The 20,625-nt window shown below is 39.5% G+C and overlaps 2 protein-coding genes across 3 annotated transcripts in view; one reads left to right on the top strand and one right to left on the bottom strand.

The window, feature by feature from the left end:
* Positions 1–20,625, top strand: part of tmem131l (transmembrane 131 like) — a 316,682-nt gene that overhangs the window by 216,246 nt on the left and 79,811 nt on the right. The window lies entirely within an intron of this gene.
* The window catches only part of LOC109916662 (transmembrane protein 131-like), a 77,172-nt gene that overhangs the window by 53,881 nt on the left and 2,666 nt on the right, over positions 1–20,625 (bottom strand). For both annotated transcript variants that reach the window (XM_048601670.1, XM_048601676.1), the window contains exon 3: positions 17,977–18,020. In XM_048601670.1, the coding sequence (XP_048457627.1) occupies positions 17,977–18,020 (44 nt within the window). The remainder of the gene's footprint in view (positions 1–17,976; positions 18,021–20,625) is intronic.

Below are 20,625 nucleotides of genomic sequence, written 5' to 3'. Positions count from 1 at the left end.
TTTCTCTATTCCCATAAATTCTCCTGACTCCATTTTTAATGGGCTTGTATTCATCTTAGCCAAATATCTCCTTTCAAATAGCACCATTTATGTATGTCGGCTTTTCTGGCTTTTCCCACCAAAATGCATTCCTTCACACTTCACAATTCCTTCAAATTTCATCTGTCATGTATCACAACATTCTACCAGGCTATGTCCTCTTGAAATCTATTGCTATTTTCCTCAGGTCATAATACTTTCATGTTTTGTCATTGGCAAATTTTGAAATTGTGTTCTGTACACTCACATCTATGTCATTAACAAAAGAGATCAAGAAAAGCAGTGGTACTAATGATCACTACCATGTTTGCAATCTCTCAACCAAAATTTGTATCTATGCTGCTACAACACTGTCCCTTTCATTCAATAGGATTCAAATTTACTGACATGCATGTTATATGGCACTTTATCATATGCTGTTTGGAAGTCCCTGTTCACCACATTAACACTGTTGCTTCACCAAAGAACTCAGTTAAACAAAATTTTCCTTTTAAATTTATTTTATGGCATTCCTTAATTAATCCATATTTGTCCAATTGACTTAATTTTGTTCTGAGAGTGTGTTCCCAAAGCATTTTCAATACTGAGGTTAATCTAAGTGGCTGGCAGTTGCAGGGTGTATCCTAACACCGGTTTCTGAACAACAGTGCAATTCTCCAGTTCAAAGTCACATGTCTGTAGCTAAAGAGGTTTGGAAGACTACAGCCAGTGCCCCGCAATTTTCATCCTCCTTTCCCTCAGCATCTTTCGACACATCCCATCAGGTCCTGGTGACTTATCAACTTTAGCAACAGCCTGTCTATTATCTTCCCTTTATCAAATTTCAGTCCATTGTCACAACTACCTCCTCTTCACTACGACTTTGGAAGAATAATCTTCTTCGATAAAGATATATTCATTTAGTGCCTCAGCCATTCCTTCTACCTTCATGTGTTTAAAATCACCCAGTTATATTAAATACATATTCAAAATATTTAATGTCTTTGATGAGGGAAGTGAATGCATTATCCCCAACTTTATGGATAATAAAAATAGGTGGGAAGGCAGTGGAGAGGATGACAAGGAGCTAACACTGGTATTTGGATAGGTGACTGAGTGGGCAAAAACGTGAGATGGAATGTAATAGAAATAGGATGTTATGCACAGTGGCCGGAAATATAGAAGAGTTGAATATTGAAAGATCTGCAATGTGAACGGTTCTTAAAATAGACTTAACCTGAAATTTTTAGAAGGTACAGCAGAACTTCAATTATACCTCGGAAATTGGAGCATGAAATCAAATCTCACGTTTTTTTTAAAATGAAACGTTATTTCACTTTAGACTGATCAATTCTTAGTTAATGCAATCACACTTTTTTCATTTCTCAGACTATAAAACGAAACAGCAGTAGGACTGGTTTAACTGGAAAAGAAAACAGCCAAATTTTGCAACTTGAACAAATGGTGCAAATTGTTAAGCTAGGTGACTTCAAGACTAAACAGCACGAAGATACTTCTGAGTTAAGGAAATCCTGCCTGTGACCAGCAATTCTGATTCTAACACTGCAGCTCAACAAAACTATAACTGCCGTAAGGAGCAGAAAATAAAAACATCTACATTGCAGACAGCACCTCTCTCTCTCTCCATGTGGATAAAGAGACAGAAAACATCAGAAAGCTTAAATGAAAGATTTCATACAAAGAATAAACCCAAGTATCTGATCAAACATCAAATCAAAAGACAACTTATTAACATATGGGCAGAGGTGGTATCACAGAAAATTAGAAGGACAGCCAGAAATACAAGTCTAGAACATGGGAGAAAGTTATCTTATGAATTCTGTTTACCTTGTATGTATGTATTAATTATGTATTATTACATGTATGTTAAATGTTTTGATTTTTGTCTATCTTAATTATGACTGGGTGCATGTGTGTGTTTTGGGGGTTTTGAAGGGATACAGTTAAAGTTGCACGTTTATAATCTTAGAACAGTAAAAAGAAAAGATTTAAAATGTGCTACAATTAGAGTTTATCATACCATTACTGAAAGAACCTGGTGGGGCCTGCACTTGGCCTAGGTAGTAGTCAGTCAGGAAAATTGGTCATTTTAGGGGTTTTACTGGGACTGTTGTACATTCATAAATTTAATGATGACCTGTGAAAAAGTGGGGCATGATTATCAGCACACTATGCCCAGTTAATTCATGACAATAGGTCAACTTCTAATGGCCTCCCAAAATAAACTAAGTCCAAGTGAAAATTCTGACTAGTAATCAAGCTTCCACTGTTTTCAGATTATATCTAGCTCTCTCGAAATATATTTAATAGGTAAAAATAATTAAATTCTAGTTACCCAAGACATTATGATCAACAATCCTTGGTGAGAAATTAGGATTATGGATCTTTGCTAAAATGCAACATACCACAGTTATGAACTCTTCCTTCTCTCAATTCCTTTTTCCACTGGCACTCCCACATGATTTAGATCAGTAATGTTCAGTTACCACATTAAGTCTATAAATTGTTCTGCTGTTATATGCTGTGGTGTTCAAGTTAAAGGCAGAATCAGAATCAAAGAGTGAAGTGTTGAGTTCTGCAGCATAAGCACACAGATGATGCATTCTTAAATAGATTTCTCATGCCGAAAGTTAAATTTCTTCACAAGATGTTACATCAGATTTACTTTTTGGAACACTGGACCAGAAAAGGGGCAAAACATTTAAAATTTCCTGTTAGTCATTTGAACAGTAAAGTAGAACAGACTGCCAAGCAAAGTTATAGCTCAGGGAATAAAAGAAATAAGGGCAACATGGATACAAAACTGCCTGAGTGACAGGAAACAGAGGAGTGGTTAATGGACGACCTCTGGTCTGCGGGAAGGTTTGGAGCAGAGTTCCCTTGGGGCCTGTAATGGGACCCTTGCTTTTCCTGATATACATTAATGACCTAGACTATGGCATACAGGGTACAATTTCAAAAACTGCACGTGGCAAATCTTGGACAGCTGTTTAGAACTTCAAAAAGGATAGACTAATCAGTGGAATCAGCTGACAGATAACAGTTGTAATTCAATGCAGAGATGTGAATGATTCATTTTAAAATAAAAAAAAGAGAGACCCTATAAAGAAGGCCTGAGTTCAAGTCCCACCTGCTCAGAACGGTGTCGTAACATTTTTGAACAGATTGATTAGAAAATGCCCACAACTGTAAGAGAGGCACAAGAATAGAGGTACATTTGTGCACAGGTCATTAAAAGATGGCAGGACAGGTTCAGAGAATGCTTAATAAAGTATACAGTAATCTAGGCTTTAACAAGGGCACAGAGTACAAAGGCAAGAAGGTTATGTTGCACTTGAACTAATTCAGCCTCAGCTGTAGTACTGCATCCAGTTCTGGGCACCACATTTTAAAGGAGGATGTGAAGGAACTGGATACAGTGCAGAAGATATTTATGAGCATGGTTCCAGAGATTTAAAAAACTTCCAATCTGTCTTCATGACTGAAATGTTAGGACTGTTTTCCTTGAAGAATGTTTTCCCTGAAAGGAAAACTGATAGAGATATTCAATTTGAGGTGTTTGGATCAAATGGACAGGGGTAAACTTCCCTCTTGTGAAAGGATCGAGGAGTCTGGTTTTAAAGTAACTGACAAAAGAAGCAAAAGCAAAACTAATAAAAAAAAAGGCTTTTTCATGTAAAAAGAGTGGCTAGGATATGAAATGCATATCATAAGGAGTATCATAAAGACACAAATCAATGTACGCAAAAGGGAGTTAGAACTGTTAAATGTAAAGGAACAGCATGCAGGTTTTCAGGGAGAAGGCATGAAATTAAATGCTCGAGAGCCAAAGCAGATACAAGTGAGCTGAATGGCTTCTTCCCTCTCCTGCTGTAGCCAGGGGGCTGTGTACAAATGGAGATTTGGCTGGCAGTAAGTTGTTGACTGGTCTGTGAAAAGGTGATCAGTTATCAACGACAAAGGCCTCCTGCCTGCCAACAACTGTGATTGGCTTTCAGATAGCTGAACTGCCTCAGGGCTTAAATGTTCAGCATAGAAGCCATTTGGACTTTCAGAAGGGAAGGAGCTATTCTGAAGACCGAGTCTGAAGACCGCCATTTATTTTCCCTCACCAGTTGCTGTAAGCTGAGATGTCTAATAAGAAAGGACCTAAGTATGAACCAGTCACCCTGTCCTTCCTGTAAACAAGTGAAATTACCTGGAGAAAATCGAGAAGCAGCATCCTGATCAGCAAAAGGATCATCTCAGCAAACCCAGTATATAGAGCCTTCTCACCAGTCCCTCTGCTCACAACATATTTTGTCTGTCTGTATGTGCAGGGGGTAGTTTGTAGTTGGTATTGAATTTTAACTGGTAGAATTGCCTGTTGACAGTTCATAATTTTTATCTGTAGTTGAAATCTATTTTCTTTGTAGTAAATAGTAATTCTAAGTACAGAAACTTGGTCTGTGCTTTCTGTCAACCTAGGGCTAAATGACAGATTTAAAGGGGAATTGATTCACAAGAGAACCATGAACCTGCTCAAGGTGTAGGGAATAGTGCAAGTAAAATGGTCTTGTATTCTGTTTTACAGTAGTTCAGAAATATTTTTATGATGCCTTAATGGAATCTAGTAAATTTTTTATACCAGAATCAAGAAAGAACGTTTTGCTGAGCTGGGCAACAGCAAAACACATTCAACTTTGATTGTTGGGCTGACCTTGTTATGGGAACATCCATACCCCAGTCTACTCTTAACCTCACCACTGAAGGTTAAAAGTGCAGAGAGCCTAGGGGCAGACTTAAAAGTTTAATTTTTTAAAACCAGTTTAAACAGGAACTGAGAACAAATGGTGCAAAAATATGCTGTACCTATTACTTAGTTGCCCAAACCTTCTATACTATAGATTACAGAAGTAGTCTTCATGAATTGAACTAAAATTTGAAGTCGAAGGAAATGCAGTAATATTTATTTTCTTTAGGAAAGAATAAGAACACAAGAACTAGAAGCAGGAGTACACAATTCAGCCCCTTGGGCTTGCTCTGCCATTTAAAACAATCATGGCTTATTTCATCTTGGCCACAACTCCACCTTCCTGGCCATTTTCCATATCCCTTTAACCGATTACTAATTAAAAATGTCTCGCTCTTCGAATTTATCCACTGAAGTCTGGGGTAGTGAATTCTAGATTCATAACCTTTTGAGAGAAATAATTCCTCATCTCTATTTTAAATCTGCCACCTCTTAGACTAAAAGCGTTAGGACAGATTTTTTTTTCACAAAGAAGTCACTTTGTTCACGATTATTGGACGGATTTTTAAGATTATGACCTCTCAATTGCTGACAGGAGGAAACATCTGCTCTATGTCAACTTTATCAATCCCACTTACCATCTTGTGTACCTCAATTAGATCTCCACTCATCCTTCCAAACTCTAGCAAATATAGACAAAGTGCTCAATCTATCCTCATAAGACCAACCTTTTATCTCTGGAATCAATCTAATGAATCTTCTCTGAACTGCCTCCAATTTAATTACATCCTTTCTCAAGTAAGGGAATCAAAACTGTACTCAGTATTCCAGATGCGGTCTCACTAGCAACTTGTACAGTTGCAGTAACACATCTAGAAAATTCACACACCCAAGCTGTTCAGCTATCCGGAAGCCAATCACATAGTAGTTGGCAGGTAGGAGGCCTTTGTCATTGATAAATGGTCACCATTTCACAGACCTATCAGCAACTTGCTGCCAGCCAAATCTCCATTTGTACACAGCCCCCTGGCTACAGCTGCTTGTCCCCACCACTTGCACCAACAAATGTGTAAAACAGCACTTACAACATGTTCCAGATAACTTGCTTTTAAAAGCAATCCTTCAATAATCCTTGGCTTTTATACCAGTCCTTTCCCATTTCTGTCCACAATCAAAAATATAGAAAAATAAAAAACAGTAATTTTATACCTTCAGCCTTAAAATGCACTTTTGAAACAGTATTTTTTTTTAAATTACAAAACGTGCAACACAAACAATAAAGCACAAGACTTGCATACATTCCTCCCACAATACAAATTTCTAAAACGTTCGCATTTACCATGGTTTACCAGGTTACCAGTCATTTTGAAAAGGTCTGGAAAAATCAGAAGCAGCCAAACTGATTTATTTAATAGGATTGCCTTCAGGTTCTAAGGCAGCTTGGCATTCTGCTGACCATATCACTTTTGTCAGTTTCTTTAATAAAATTTGTTACAAGATACAGCTATTGTACTGAAATGCAAGCAAGTTTCTGTTGTAACCCACACATTTCTAAAAATTTGATGTTTTTCTGTTTAGTTTTAGGAGCATAGAATTCTATTAAAGCCTTCACTTCCATTGTCCTTGGCAAGAAATGGCCTTGTCCCACAATGTAGGTAGGTTAATCTTCCTTTTCTAAATTCATTTTTGCCAAATATATTACCAAACCAGTCAGCCGTAATTGCTTAAACAGGTTTTCTACCTGCATCACATGCTGTTCCAATGTGTTACTATATACCATAACATTGTCTAAATAAGCTATACAGTTAGAAATCTCAGAAACAACTTGATTCATGAGCTTCTAGAATGTAGCTGGGGCATTCTTTAACCCAATGGCATCACTCAACATGGTATAAGCCATTTGGTGTAACAAAAGCAGATATTTCTTTAGCCTTTGATGTTAATAGCACTTGTCAGTAGCTCTTCAAGAGATCAATCTTAGAAAGGGTTGGAAGTGCCTCATTCCTATCAATACAGTCTTCCAACGATGGAACTGGATACAAAGTTTTTTTTTGACCACATTTACTTTTTTATAATCTATACAAAGTTTAGTTGATCTATCATCTAGGAAACAAAATTATTGGTGAACTCTACCTGCTTTGACCAAGTTCTATCAGGTGGTTCTCTAGCACGTACTGAATTTCTGTTTCCATATGAGTTTGTTTTGCTGGGCACAACTGACAAGGATACTATATACTGGTCACGACCTCCCCATGTTCACATCATATGATTTGTTAGCTAACTATCTAGGTGTTTCTCTACAGATTATCTTATACTTTCTCATTAGTCTTCAAGATCCACCCCTTCTCTAAATTAGAACACAGCTTCAAATTATCTCAATATTTCTGAGAGTTACCTAGTTAAAATATAGGAGGTTCACTTTGATAACTGTTCCTTCCACCTCACTCGTACTGTCTCTCCCACCACTCTTACAATCTGACATACTTGTTCCTCCTTAAACTCTTTCCAACAAGGACAACTTTTCAACATGTTTGATATAACCGAATCTTTCTTCCTGCAATCAGAAGTACTTATCTGATAAAGTAACTTTACTATCCTTCCTAACTACTTTGTATGGACCATTGAACTTCATCTTTAGATGTTCAGTTAGCAAAACCTACAGTACCAATACTTTATCTCCCATTTGAAACTTCTATGCTGAATGTTTGTCTGCCCATCCTTTCATTTTTACTTGTGAAACTTTCAAATGCTGTTGAGCTGCATTACATGCTCCTGAGAGTCCTTCCAGGAGAGTGGACACATAAACCAACATTGAGGATTATTTTCGGTTCAAGATCTTCTCCCTAATCAATTTTAATGGACCTCTAATCCCATGACCACAAATCAATTCAAATGGACTAAACGCAACAGATTCATTTGTGAAATCTCTAGTGGCAAATAGCAAGAAATCTAATGTTTTGCCCCAATCCTACAGGTATTCATGACAATATGCCTTAATCATGGCTTTGAGAGTCTGATGGTACCTCCTGAAAGCTTCCCATTTTGCAACTGATACGCCGTTGATTATTTTATATCCAAACTTAATTTCCTGGAAAACTTTAGATATAAGTTAGAGCCCTGATCAGGGCTCTATCTTGCTTGCTAGTCCTTAACAAGTAAAAATTAGTTACTTTTCTACCCTAGCAGTAGGTGTGCTTAAACTGAACTTCTGGGAAACGAGATGTCATATCCATGATTGTAAGGATATATTGATGACCCAGTTTCACTTTTGGCAATGCTCCTATACAATCAACTAACACTTGATTAAATGGTTCTTCAAGAAACTGATATGAGCATCAACCAGTTCATTACATGTTGAGGTTTTCTTACCACCTAGTGTCTTACAGAACTGCACTACATTTTTACATAGTCTTAGTCATGTAAAACATCTGTTTATTAATGCCTGCTTTTTCCATATTACTATGATGTGCTGCCATCAGAACTTCATGACGTATTCTCAATACCGCCAATATCCGAGTGGTACTGCTATTTGATGAACAACCATCTATTCTTATCCCACAGGTTTCTGATGCATCCACTTCCTCAAAATTCAGCTTTTGATTTGATTTACACTCTGGCACTCCTTCGGTGTCAGTCGTCCGTGCCTAACTAAGGTAACTTTCATTTGACAAGGTGCCACACAAGATAAAGTTGCACAGTATTACAGGTAATGTATTGGCATGGATAGAGGATTGTTTGACCAGTAGAAAGCAAACAGTAGGGGTAAATGGGTGTTTTTCTGGTTGGCGGTCAGTGGCTAGTAGTGTGCCTCAGGAATCAGTGTTGGGACCGCAATTGTTTACAATTTACATAGATGATTTCGAGTTGGGGACTAAGTGTGGTGTGTCAAAATTTGCAGATGACACTAAGGTGAGTGGTAGAGCAAAGTGTGCAGAAGACACTGAAAGTCTGCAGAGGGATATAGATAGTCTAAGTGAGTGGGCAAAGGTCTGGCAGATGGAGTACAATGTTGAGAAGTGTGAGGTCATCCATTTTGGTAGGAATAACAGCAAAATGGACTATGTTTTAAATGGCAAAAAATTGCAGCACGCTGCTGGGTGTCCTTGTGCATGAATCGCTGAAGGTGGGATTGCAGGTGCAGCAGGTAATTAAAAAGGCAAATGGAATTTTGTCTGCCATTACTAGAGGGATGGAGTTTAAAAACAGGGAGGCTATGCTGCAGTTGTATAGGGTCCTGGTGAGGCCACACCTGGAGTTCTGTGTGCAGTTTTGGTCTCCTTACTTGAGAAGGGATATACTAGCACTGGAGGGGGTGCAGAGGAGATTCACTCGGTTGATTCCAGAGTTGAGAGGGTTGGATTATGAGGAGAGACTGAGTAGACTGGAATTATACTCATTGTAATTCAGAAGAATGAGGAGAGATCTTATAGAAACGTAAGATTATGAAGGGAATAGATAAAGTGGAGGCAGGGAGGTTGTTTCCGCTAGCAGGTGAAACTAGGACTAGAGGGCATTGCCTCAAAATAAAGGGAAGCAGATGTAGGACTGAGGTCAGGAGGAACTTCTTCACCCAAAGGGTTGTGAATCTGTGGAATTCCCTGCCCAGTGACGCGGTTGAGGCTACCTCGCTGAATGTTTTTAAGGCAAGGCTAGATAAATTTTTGAACAGTAAAGGAATTAAGGGTTATGGTGAGTGGGCGGATAAGTGGAGCTGAATCTCAAAAAGATCAGCCATGATCTTATTAAATGGCGGGGCAGGCTCGAGGGGCCAGATGGCCTACTCCTGCTCCTAGTTCCTATGTAACTCTGAATCTGCTTCCCAAGCCTCAATTAAAGACATGATATACACTTCTTTTGAATTATCCCCAAACAGAGGATACTCTAACACCCGCTTGTGGCATCACCGTGGGCCTCTGGTAATGGAATTTGTTTCAACATTGTGCAGTGACCACAGCAAAAAACAACAAGAACCTGTTTCTCTAGCCTCAGATTTTCCATGGCGATGTTATAACTTTCATTTCTGCCAAATCATTCCCCAGGAATAAATCTCTCAATTTACAGGTAATTTCTTAACTACTCCAACTACCTTTAGTCCAGATAAGTTACATTCCAATTGGATTTTATACAGTGTAACTGGGATATATTCTCCACCTACCCCATTTAGTAATTCTGACATGGTTAAATCTCGAGGGAAAAATATGTCCTTCTCCAGCAAAGGAACTTGAGTAACCCCATATCACTAGGTACTGATAAAGGTTTGGATGCTTCCCTTGAAGGAAATGGGGTTATCGTCCTTTTAGACAAAAGCCCTTTAGAATTCAAGTACCTACATTCTTCTGCATTCATAGCAATATTTACTTCCAGTCTCTTAGCTGTAGTAGTTAAAGCTACAATATGAACCATGGCCTTTTCCTTCCTAGGCTCCCTATCAGAGGCATGCATCATATCTGACGTCTCCCGGTTCAACTGCATCCTTAAGTTGATATTCACAGTCCCTCACTTCCTCCCTTGCTTACAGTTCTAATTCTAGAATTTCATTTCCGTTCTTTTCAATTCCATTTCCCTTTCCTTATTTCTTTTCTACTGTCTTTTCCTATCATCTCTGGTTTCTTCATTCTCTGCTCATTCTGGAGCCGCTGTCACCCGATTCCAATCATTCACAATCCAGAGGAGCTGGTCTGTCTCATATTTTCTCTCAGCCTAAGTGCTGTGCTAGTGGCTCAATTATTTCTGCCTTGTTAGCTCTGTCAGGCAATGCTAACTCCAGTTTATGCACCAATTCAACTAACCTGGGCTTTGAAAGTTCCCTTCAGGCTGCCAAAGATAATCCTACCACCTGCAGGAAATCCTTTGTCATTTCCAGGACTATGTTTTAAATGCAGCACAGAACCTGGTGTTTTCCATTACCTGTGTTATTTACCAACACCACACCCAAATCCTCATTGCCTTTGTTTTGAAACACTCAAACAAGCCTCCAAACTGTTCAACATCAGCACTCGTGCATTCCCATTAAACTGACATTTCAACTCATAAATCAAGGTCCAATTTCTTTCAAAATAAATATCATAAAAAGATAAACACATTCAAGAATAAAGTGAAAACCAAATTAATGCCTGTAAAATGCAAGTCACTGTCACTGAATCCATATTTTGGACATTAACTTACAACAAACCCATACTTCTGATCCTTTTTCATTCATTACTCACTATTACAAATGCTCAGAAGTAACTTTTAATTCAAAAAATAAACGATTTTTATGAATAAAGTATAAATACATACAAAAGGTTCTAAATCATATCTGTGTTTTTTTTCTATGCAAAAACTGCAAACAAAACATTGGAATTTTGACGTTTCTCACAGCTACTCTACAGGTGCAAAAATAAACAAAGGCATTTCAGAGTTATGCAGGAAGCCATTTATGTTCGTTTTGAGGCACCAAGCGGGTATAACAACTGAACGGACACTCCTTATTCGTTGACAGAAAGACCCTAGACACCAGTATTTCCCCACTGTGTCTCAACAGCAGTTGCACCAAGCTTTAACGCATCCCTCAGCGCATAGTCCTGGACATTGGAATGTACCAGTCTGCAACATGCAATCAAGGTCAACTCTTTACACTGGTAGACCAGCAACTTTCGGACAGACCAAAGAGCATCTTTCACTGATTAGATGGTCCTTGGTCAGTCGATGTTTATCGTGGTGTGCGTCCCAGGGAACAACCTGTACAGCACAGTTCTGCATCTTGGTGATGCTTGGGATGGATCTTGGTTTAAAAAAAAACTGCATCTCTCTCCAGACGTTCCTTGCAAAGGCACATTCCAGAAGGTAATTAGTGATAGTCTCTTCAGCAGCGCAGCCGTTGAGGGTAGCATGTCGTGGAGTACAGAGACCAGGCATGCATGGAGGATCCAATAGGCTGTGACCTTCTCACCACCAGCCAAGCTACATCTTGCGCTTGTTGAAAGTCCTGGTTCTGAGGCTGTCTGTCAAATGACAGAGTCTGCTCATGGAACCACGTTACAGGATCAACCCTCTCCTTTGTCCGCAGGATCTTGAGAATACTACATGCTGACCACTTCCTGATGGACTTGTGGTCAAAAAAAAGAGTTTCTCGTTTCAACTTTGTCCATGAAGGGCAGGTGATACGAAATGGTCCAACCACATGGAGCCTTCTGCAGCACTGAAGCCAGACCCATTCTGCGCAACACCTGGGACAGGTAGATCCTGAGTACATAGCGACACTTGGTGATTATGTATTCAGTGTCTATGTACAGCTTGATGCAGCCAAACAAAGGTGGCCATTAGAATGAGGGCAGCGTTGGGTATGTCTTTTCTGTTTCCCTCCTACCATCCAGAGCTTTGTACATTGTGTCCCTGCAGACACTGACCATCTTTGACCTCTAGATGAAATGGAAGATGGCTCAGGTGACTGCTAAGGTGCTGGTTTGGGGCATGGGCCAGCCCTGCACCACATACAAGACTGACAGTACCTCACACCTAATGACCTGATATTTTACCAGAAGTGATGTAGCTGAAAAGGTATCTAGGAATATAGGTCAGCAATATAAAGGAGTAGCAACATATCGCTCTTTCTCTCTCGCTCTCTGATAGTCACTACAAACAGTAACTGTTATCAGTTGTCAGAAAACTGGAAAATTATACAAGCTATCCACACTGAGAAAAGTACATGCAGTTTGGAGGTTAAATGTAGTCAAAGTAACTTCAAGAATTGCATGCAAAAATCAGTTTTTTCCATCCAATAGAAATTGATGTGAAATTCAAAACAATTCACAATTAACTGACCTCAAAAAGACTGTACGACTCTATGACTATGACCTTTGATCACTAAAACACATCAGGTTTTTACATACTGAAGCAAGAATAAAAATAAAGCTGGAAAAATACAGGTCATTTATGGAGAGAAACAGAGTTAACAACCCGGATTTTCCAATGGCCAGGCAGTTATTATTCCAGGGTAGGTAAGAGTTGCACATGGCTCTCCGAGAACTGCAATTTAAATCAGAGACTTTGGAAGGTTCAGATGAAACTAAGTAAAATAACTACTCAAAAATGTAGAATAAATATATAGGCTAACGTCCAAGCACCTATTCATACACACCATACATATGTCATAGAAACTCAACTATACCTCTCCTAAACCACTTGCATTCCCCAGACCCTGACCCAACATACTACAGGAACGCAAACCTCTTTGCCACCACCACACCAAACCTGACACACACGCATAGACCCAACCATCCTGACCTACCACAGTACCCCTTTCACCCTCCCACACTGCACCCAATTTCTGCAACTCACTTCATCCTATCCTAAACAATTCTTGCAACATTGCACCCTGGCCCTTGACATCCCACCCACTTGGCACCCTATTTACTGAACATCCTGTCCCCTACTCATCTGGCATCATATCACCTGCTCATCTAGTATCCCAGCCATGGCACTCAAGCACCTCCTAGGTGGCACACTACTTACTGACACACTTCTCCCACCCTACCTCTGGCACTTCAACCTCCCCTTCAGCTGGCACCCTACCATCACACTTACCTGATGTACTTGAAGTAACTTAAAACACCTTTACATTTCAGAATATAGCAGCTGACTACTGTGAAACAGGGACACGGTTTGCTAAGAGATTCTGAGAGATTGCCACACTCTGATAATTTGGCCCAAAGTTTCAGCTCAATGACTTACTCTGATGAAAGGTCATGGATTTGAAACGTTAATTCTGTTTCTCTCCACAGAGGATGCCTGATCTGTTGAGGTTTTCCAGCTTTTCATTGGCTCTCATTTCAGATTTAATATTTTGATTTTGTGTCTTAAAATACCAAAGATACTTTCAGCTTTTTAAATAGCTGAATAAAAACAGTAATAAAAAACCAATGCTGGTCAAGCGCTTAAAGGCATGAGTGAGGAAACAAGTTAAACCCACATCAATATCAAAAGCAACATGTAGCTTAGAAACAGTCACATATCAAGCATGAAAAATTCACAGCAACAACAGAACAGAGCAAACCACTGAAAGCTAATTGTGCTTCACAAAGCAAGTCCAAACCATATTAGGGAAAAACTTCAACTTAACATAGAACATTCACCCTAAACTTCAGCAGAATTTGAGTGCAGATTCCACCCCATGAAAATAAATGGCAACAGTGAAACTGTTTCATCATCCCAAAGAAAGCTACAGTTCTCAAACTCAAGAGATCAAAATTCACTCCACGAATTGATCGAACGGAACAGCACACCACCATCCAGAATCACAAAAGTGCTACAGTGCAGAAGGAGGTCTTTTATAGAGTCATAGAGATGTATAGCATGGAAACAGATCCTTCAGTCCAAATCGTCCATGCCGACCAGATAACCTATACAAATCTAGTCCCATTTGGCCCATATCCCTCTAAACCTTTCCTATTCATATACCCATCCAGGTGCCTTTTAAATTTTGTCATCATACAAGCTTCCACCACTTCCTCTTGCAGCTCATTCCGTATATGCACCACCCTCCATGAGGAAAAAGTTGCCCCTTCGGTCCTTTTGTATCTTTTCCCTCTCACCTCATGCCTTCTAGTTCTGCATGCCCCCACCCCGGGGAAAAGACCTTGGCTATTTACCCTATCCATGCCCCTCATGATTTTACAAACCTCTGAAGTCATCCCTCAGCTTCTGATGCTCCAGGGAAAATAGCCCCAGCCTATTCAGCCTATCTCTATAGCTCAAATCCTCCAATCGTGGCAACATCTGCATAAATCTTTTCTGAACTCTTTCTAGTTTCACATCATCCTTCCTATAGGAGAGAGACCAGAATTCATGCAATACTCCAAAAGTGGCCAAACCAACTTCTTGCACAGCTGCAACACGACCTCCCAACTCCTATACTCAATGCACTGACCAATAAAGGCAAGCATACCAAACGCCTTCTTCACTATCCTATCTACCTGTGACTCCACTTGCAAGGAGCTATGAACCTGCACTGCAAAGCCTCTTCGTTCAGCAACATTCTCCAGGACCTTGCCATTAACTGTACAAGTCCTGTACTGATTTGCCTTTCCAAAATGCAGCACCTCACATTTATCTAAATTAAACTCCATCTGCCACTCCTCATTGGCCCACCTGATCACAATCCAGTTGTACTTGGAGGTAACCTTCTTTGCTGTCCACTGCATCTCCAATTTTAGTGTCATCTGCAAACTTACTAACCATACCTATGTTCACATCCAAATCATTTGTATGAATAACAAAAAGTAGTGGACCCAGCAACGATTCTTGTGGGACACCGCTGGTCACAGGCCTCCAGTCTTAAAAGCAACAGTTCACCACCACTGTCTTCTGCCTTTGAGCCAGTTCTGCATCCAAATAGCTAGTTCTCTCTGTATTCCGAGAGTTCTAACGCGCTAACCAGTCTACCATGAGGAACCTTGTCAAACACCTTACCGAAGTCCATATAGATCACATCCACCACTCTGCCATTTCTGCTTGCATTCGCTATCCAATGAGGATTACGACAGTACCATTTGCCCTGTGCCTTGTATAATTTTTGATTAGAAACAATATCTAGTCCCCTCTTGAAAACCTCAAATGTTGCCACCTCCATCAAACTTCCATGAACTGCACTCCAGACCTAAACCAGTCCTTGCATGCAAAAACTTTCTCACCCTTTGCTATATTTACAATTGACTTTAAATGTGTCCTCTCTCATTCTTCATCACCAACCATTCTTGATCCTTTTAAGAATTGGAACAATTTCTTCCATTCACTCTATCAAGACCTCTAATGATTTTCAAAACTTCCATCAGATTTCTTGCAAACCTCTTCTCAAGGAGAACTGTCCCAACTATCCTCTTATTGAAGTTTCTCATCCCTGGAAGTATTTTCATAAATCTCTCCTGCACTCTCTCCATGTTCATATCCTCTCTAAACTGTGACACTGAGAACTACACACAGTGCTCCAGCTAGGAAGTGTCTTACACAAGTTCAACATCACTTCCTTGCTCTTGTAATCTTTGCCCTTGTTAGTAAATCCCACAATACTATGTACGTTATTAATTTCTCTCTCCATCAGTTTTACCTATGCAACTATACAAACAGGTCCTGTTACTCCTGTACCACTATTTTAATACTTTCTGTCCATCCTCTTCCTACAAATTGCATCGCCTCACATTTGTTTGTATGGACCTTCACCTGTCATTTATCTACCCATTCCAACTTGTTAATGTCCTCATAGTTCACAATGCTTCCAAGCTTCATATCATCCATAAACTTTTAAACTTCCCCTGCACACTGGGACCTAGACCATTACACAAATCAGGAAAAGCAAGAGCCCCAACATCAACCCCTGGGGTACACCGTTCCAGCCCAAAAAAAAAGAATGTCCATTGACTATTACTTTGATGATTTCTCAGCCAACTTTATGTCCATATTTTTACTGTCCCTTTTATACCATGAACTGAAACTTCTCAGAGGTCTTTTGAGTTGCACTGTGCTATTTGCCTTCAGAAAATCCACATACACCACATTGACAGCATCACCTTCTTTGGCGCAGTTACCTCTTCAAAAAAGATTCCAACAAGTTACTCAAACATGATTTCCTTTTAGAAATCCTCACTGGATCTTCCTAATCATCCTACTTCATTCCCCCCCCCCCCCTCCCCATGTATGACTACTCATTCTGTCCCAAAAATATTGTTTCTAGAAAATTTTCCCTCTCCTTGAGTTAAATTGACCAGTCTGTAATTGCTGGTCTAATCCTTAAAATATTTTTTTGAACAAGGGCATAACATCTGCAATTCTCCAGTCCTTTGGCATTGCCCCAGAACTCTAGGCAAAACTGCAAAATTAAGGTCAATACCCTTGAAATTTCTACTGACTTGCTTCAATATCCTTGAACATATTTTGTCTGGTCCTGATGACTTATCAAATTTAAGCACTGATAGTCTATCCAATATCAATCCGCCTTATGAACTTTTAATATTTCTAATGACAGAGCTTCCTCCTTTATCACAATGGCCTCAGTAGCATCTACCTCCTTGATAAAGGCAGGAGCAAAGTAATTATTTAACACCTCAACCATGCCTTGTATCTCTAAGCAAATCCTTTTTTTGATCCCTAATCAGCCCTACTCCTTTTACCATCCTCTTATTACTGATATGCCTACAACAGACTTCTACCTTCACCATTACCTTGCATCAATGTCACGCATCTGTTAGTCTGTCAGCTAAACCCTCTCCCTCATCTTTCTACTAAGTTCTGCTGTCATTACTCACTACCTTCTAAGCCCAACCTCTACTCTCCAAACATGTGCCCTCATTGCACTCTCCGCTCAAAAAGCAAAGAGACTAATCATTTCCACAAGTTTTAAAACAAATGTAAAACCTTCACTACAACTGAAATGTTAACTTTCAACCACATTTATTATATAATTGATGTCTTAATGGATCTATATGCTTCAACACTGGATATTACACTATTTTGTTTGGTCTGAACCAATTCACAAGCAAGTTTCTAATTTTAGCCTCCACATGGCACAGGACTTAAGTTGTTTCCCAGAGTGAAAAGAAAGAAATGCACCACTCGCCCTGAATTCCTCTCACGTAGGGAGGCAAATGATGTGTTTCTACTTCTCCTCAGGAAAGAAAGGTGAGGTTTTTGTTTGAGGGAGCAAGGTGGTGAACCAAAGAACATTTGAAAAGTAGCCTTGTTGGTTCTGGGAGATGAGATAAAAGGTATTCTTCAAAACTACTTGATACAGTCATAAGTATATACAGTGCTTGATACATAAGCATGAAAGAATCTGTACAATCAATGCCAGGGGTTTATCTGAGAAGTATGGGCCACCAGATCTAATGCAATCCAGTACTCAACATCTGCACACAAGCAATTCAAGAACATACCATTGCTTAATGAATGGGACAGAATTGGTTTTTCCACCTATCTACAGCTCAGAATGGTATCAATGTGGTTCTAAAAGTATCATGGTTAAACACGCGATGGAACTTCGTAGTTCACCAACTTAACAGCTCATTGCAATGCTATAAGCCCATACATTTTAGATTTTAATCAATAGCTCTTGAACCAAATTTAAGACACAATTACTTTAAAAGCTGTCAGTACTGTTTAGTACCACTAACTCCATTTTCAAAGTAATTTTGTAACGGTTACAGCTACAACGTGAAAACAGAAATCAAAGTTACCTTTGTTCCAGAGGCAGCTCATCTACACTCTGCTCAGAAGTAGCCTACAGTACAAGAGGAAAGCAAAATTAAATTATTTGAAAGACATACAAAATCACCATTTCCTTGAGTATGATTCTGAAATGCCCTTTATACACATCGCAATTACATCGAAAAAAAAAGTCAGCCACAAGGTGCATTATGCTCGATTTTGAAACTCTGCAAAAAAATGAAAAAAAGTGAAAAAATCCTACAGATGTTAGGAATCTGAAATAAAAATCTCAAAGTGTTGGAGACACAGCAGGTCAAGCACCATCTGAGGGGAGGGGAATGGAACGGAACAAACATTTTAGGGTATCAGAATTGTGGCTGTGATGTGTTACTTCCGTTTACAAGGAAAACGTTGAGACTATTTAAATAGTTTAGGTTGTGCATGTGACGGTCATGCAGCTTGGTGATAGGTGAATAGCAGAAATTTCTCTGGTTCCCGAAGGGTTTTTCACACAAATCTTGGTGAATTTTAAAATACATTTAACAGACTCCAAGCTTAGCTACTGACATCTCATTTCAAAAATAGATGAAATGTATCAATAACAAACCTTGGGAGCAAGTGCTTATTTCCTCTGATTAGCTGACAAGTTCTGCATACACTTCCCTTGGTAGCCTCCAAAACTCTATGAGCAACAATTTCAATTGTGCATCCTACGTTCACAATCTTCCTTCACAAGGTGAACCAAGCTAACAGAAGATCACCTTTCACTGCCCCTCTCTGCAGAATGTCCACACATTCGTCAACAGGGGCCCATGCCATCCATCAACTTGCTATAAATGACTGCATCAAGAGCATGCTCTTTCTGGAAACCTGGTTCAAAGATGATGACACCATCCCAAGTGACTATACCTGCCACCATTTGCCAAGTCTAGGCTGAAAAAGGGAAAAGTATAGCATATCTGCAAATCACACAATGGCCTGATCCTTACTCCTCCACCATCTCCACCTTTAATCAACTCACCTTTTCTCACTCAAATTCTCTCTCTCTACTGCCCACCCTAGCACCATGGCAAATTCCTCACCAAGATACCTTCATTGTTTTCCACCATCAACCTTTGCACCAAGTGACTTCTCATCCTCTACTACAAAATTGAAAGTTTACATGGCTATGTTTTAGTCTGTCTTTAAAATCAAGGTAAAACAATACAATGAGAATAAAAGGACAAGCAAGGTCCTGCTTGTTTTGAGTGTAAAATGGGAGAAATGAAAAACTGGAAACCAAACATGGCTTTGAACCATTTCAAATGGTACAAAATTATGCCGAGAGTATGCAGCAACGAATGTAAATATGTGACACAGGGTTACTGGTCATGTCAAGACCATGAGACAGAAGGGAAGCAGGCCATTCAGCACAATGGTCCGCTCCATCATTCAATAAGATCTTGGGTGATCCAGTAATCCTTAACTCAACTGTTCTGATTTATCTCCACAAACGTTGAATAAATTTATGAATAGAAATCTCAGTCTGAAATATAGTTACCGACCCAGCCTTGACAGCCCTCTGCATTAATTCACAGATTCACTATCCTCAAAAAATTGCTCATCGCTAAATGGATGATTTCTCAGATTGTCTCTTCATTTCCATTAGTCAGAATCATTATTTTAAAGATGAAGTATTCTGATCACTTCCTTGTATCGCAGTCCACATACAGTCCTTTTTCACCTCCCAACCCATTTACTCCATGCCTACATCAAGGGTAAAAAAAAATTATCCCTCAAAGGAATTGGGAAGTCACGTTGAGGTTGCACAAGACATTGATGAGGCCTCTTCTGGAATACCGTGTCCAGTTCTGGTCATCCAGCTATAAGAAGGATATTATTAAGCTGGAGAGGGTTCAGAAGGAATGATGCCTAATATGGAAGGTTTGAGTTATAAAGAAAGGCTGGGTAGGCTGGGGCCTTTTTTCACTGGAGCATGGGAAGTTGAGACATGACCTTAGAGAAACTTATAAAATAAATGACGGGTATAGATAGAGTTAATGGTAGTTGTCTTTGCCCTGGGATGGGGGATTTCAAAGTTAGAGGGCACATTTTTAAGGTGAGAGGAGAAAGATTTAAGACAGACATGAGGGGGCTTTTATTTTTCCTCACAGAGGATGGTTCGCATGTGGAATGAACTTCCTGAGGACGTGGTGGATGTGGATACAATTACAATGTTTAAAAGACATTGGTTAAATACATCAATGGGAAAGGTTTGGAGAGATATGGGCCAGGAGCAGACAGGTGGGACTAGCTCAGTTTGGGATTATGTTTGGCAATGGATTGGTTGGACCGAAGGGTCTGTTCCCGTGCTGTATGACTTTAAATCACCTACAAACACATTTTCAAATTCCTAACTGATGAATATTTCACCATGGCATTTCTGCAGTTATTGACCTGATCAATCACATGATCATCTTCACTTTTCATTCTCGTCCCTAGTAAAACTTATTGCCAAATCCCTCCATGATAATGACTGCTGTTCGCTAACTTTCTACAGATCCTACAACCCTTCCAATATCTCTTTACCCATCACACATCCAATTTTCACGTTCTAAGTAGTGAGTATCTGTGGTTAACTAGTCCCCAAACTATAGAATGTCGTCCATAAGCCCCTCCATCTTGCTTTTCACCCTTAA

This window comes from Rhincodon typus, chromosome 1 (genome assembly GCF_021869965.1).
Source record: "Rhincodon typus isolate 14 chromosome 1, sRhiTyp1.1, whole genome shotgun sequence".
In the NCBI taxonomy this organism is placed as follows: Eukaryota; Metazoa; Chordata; class Chondrichthyes; order Orectolobiformes; family Rhincodontidae; genus Rhincodon; species Rhincodon typus.
This window is presented reverse-complemented; position numbering and strand designations above follow the sequence as displayed.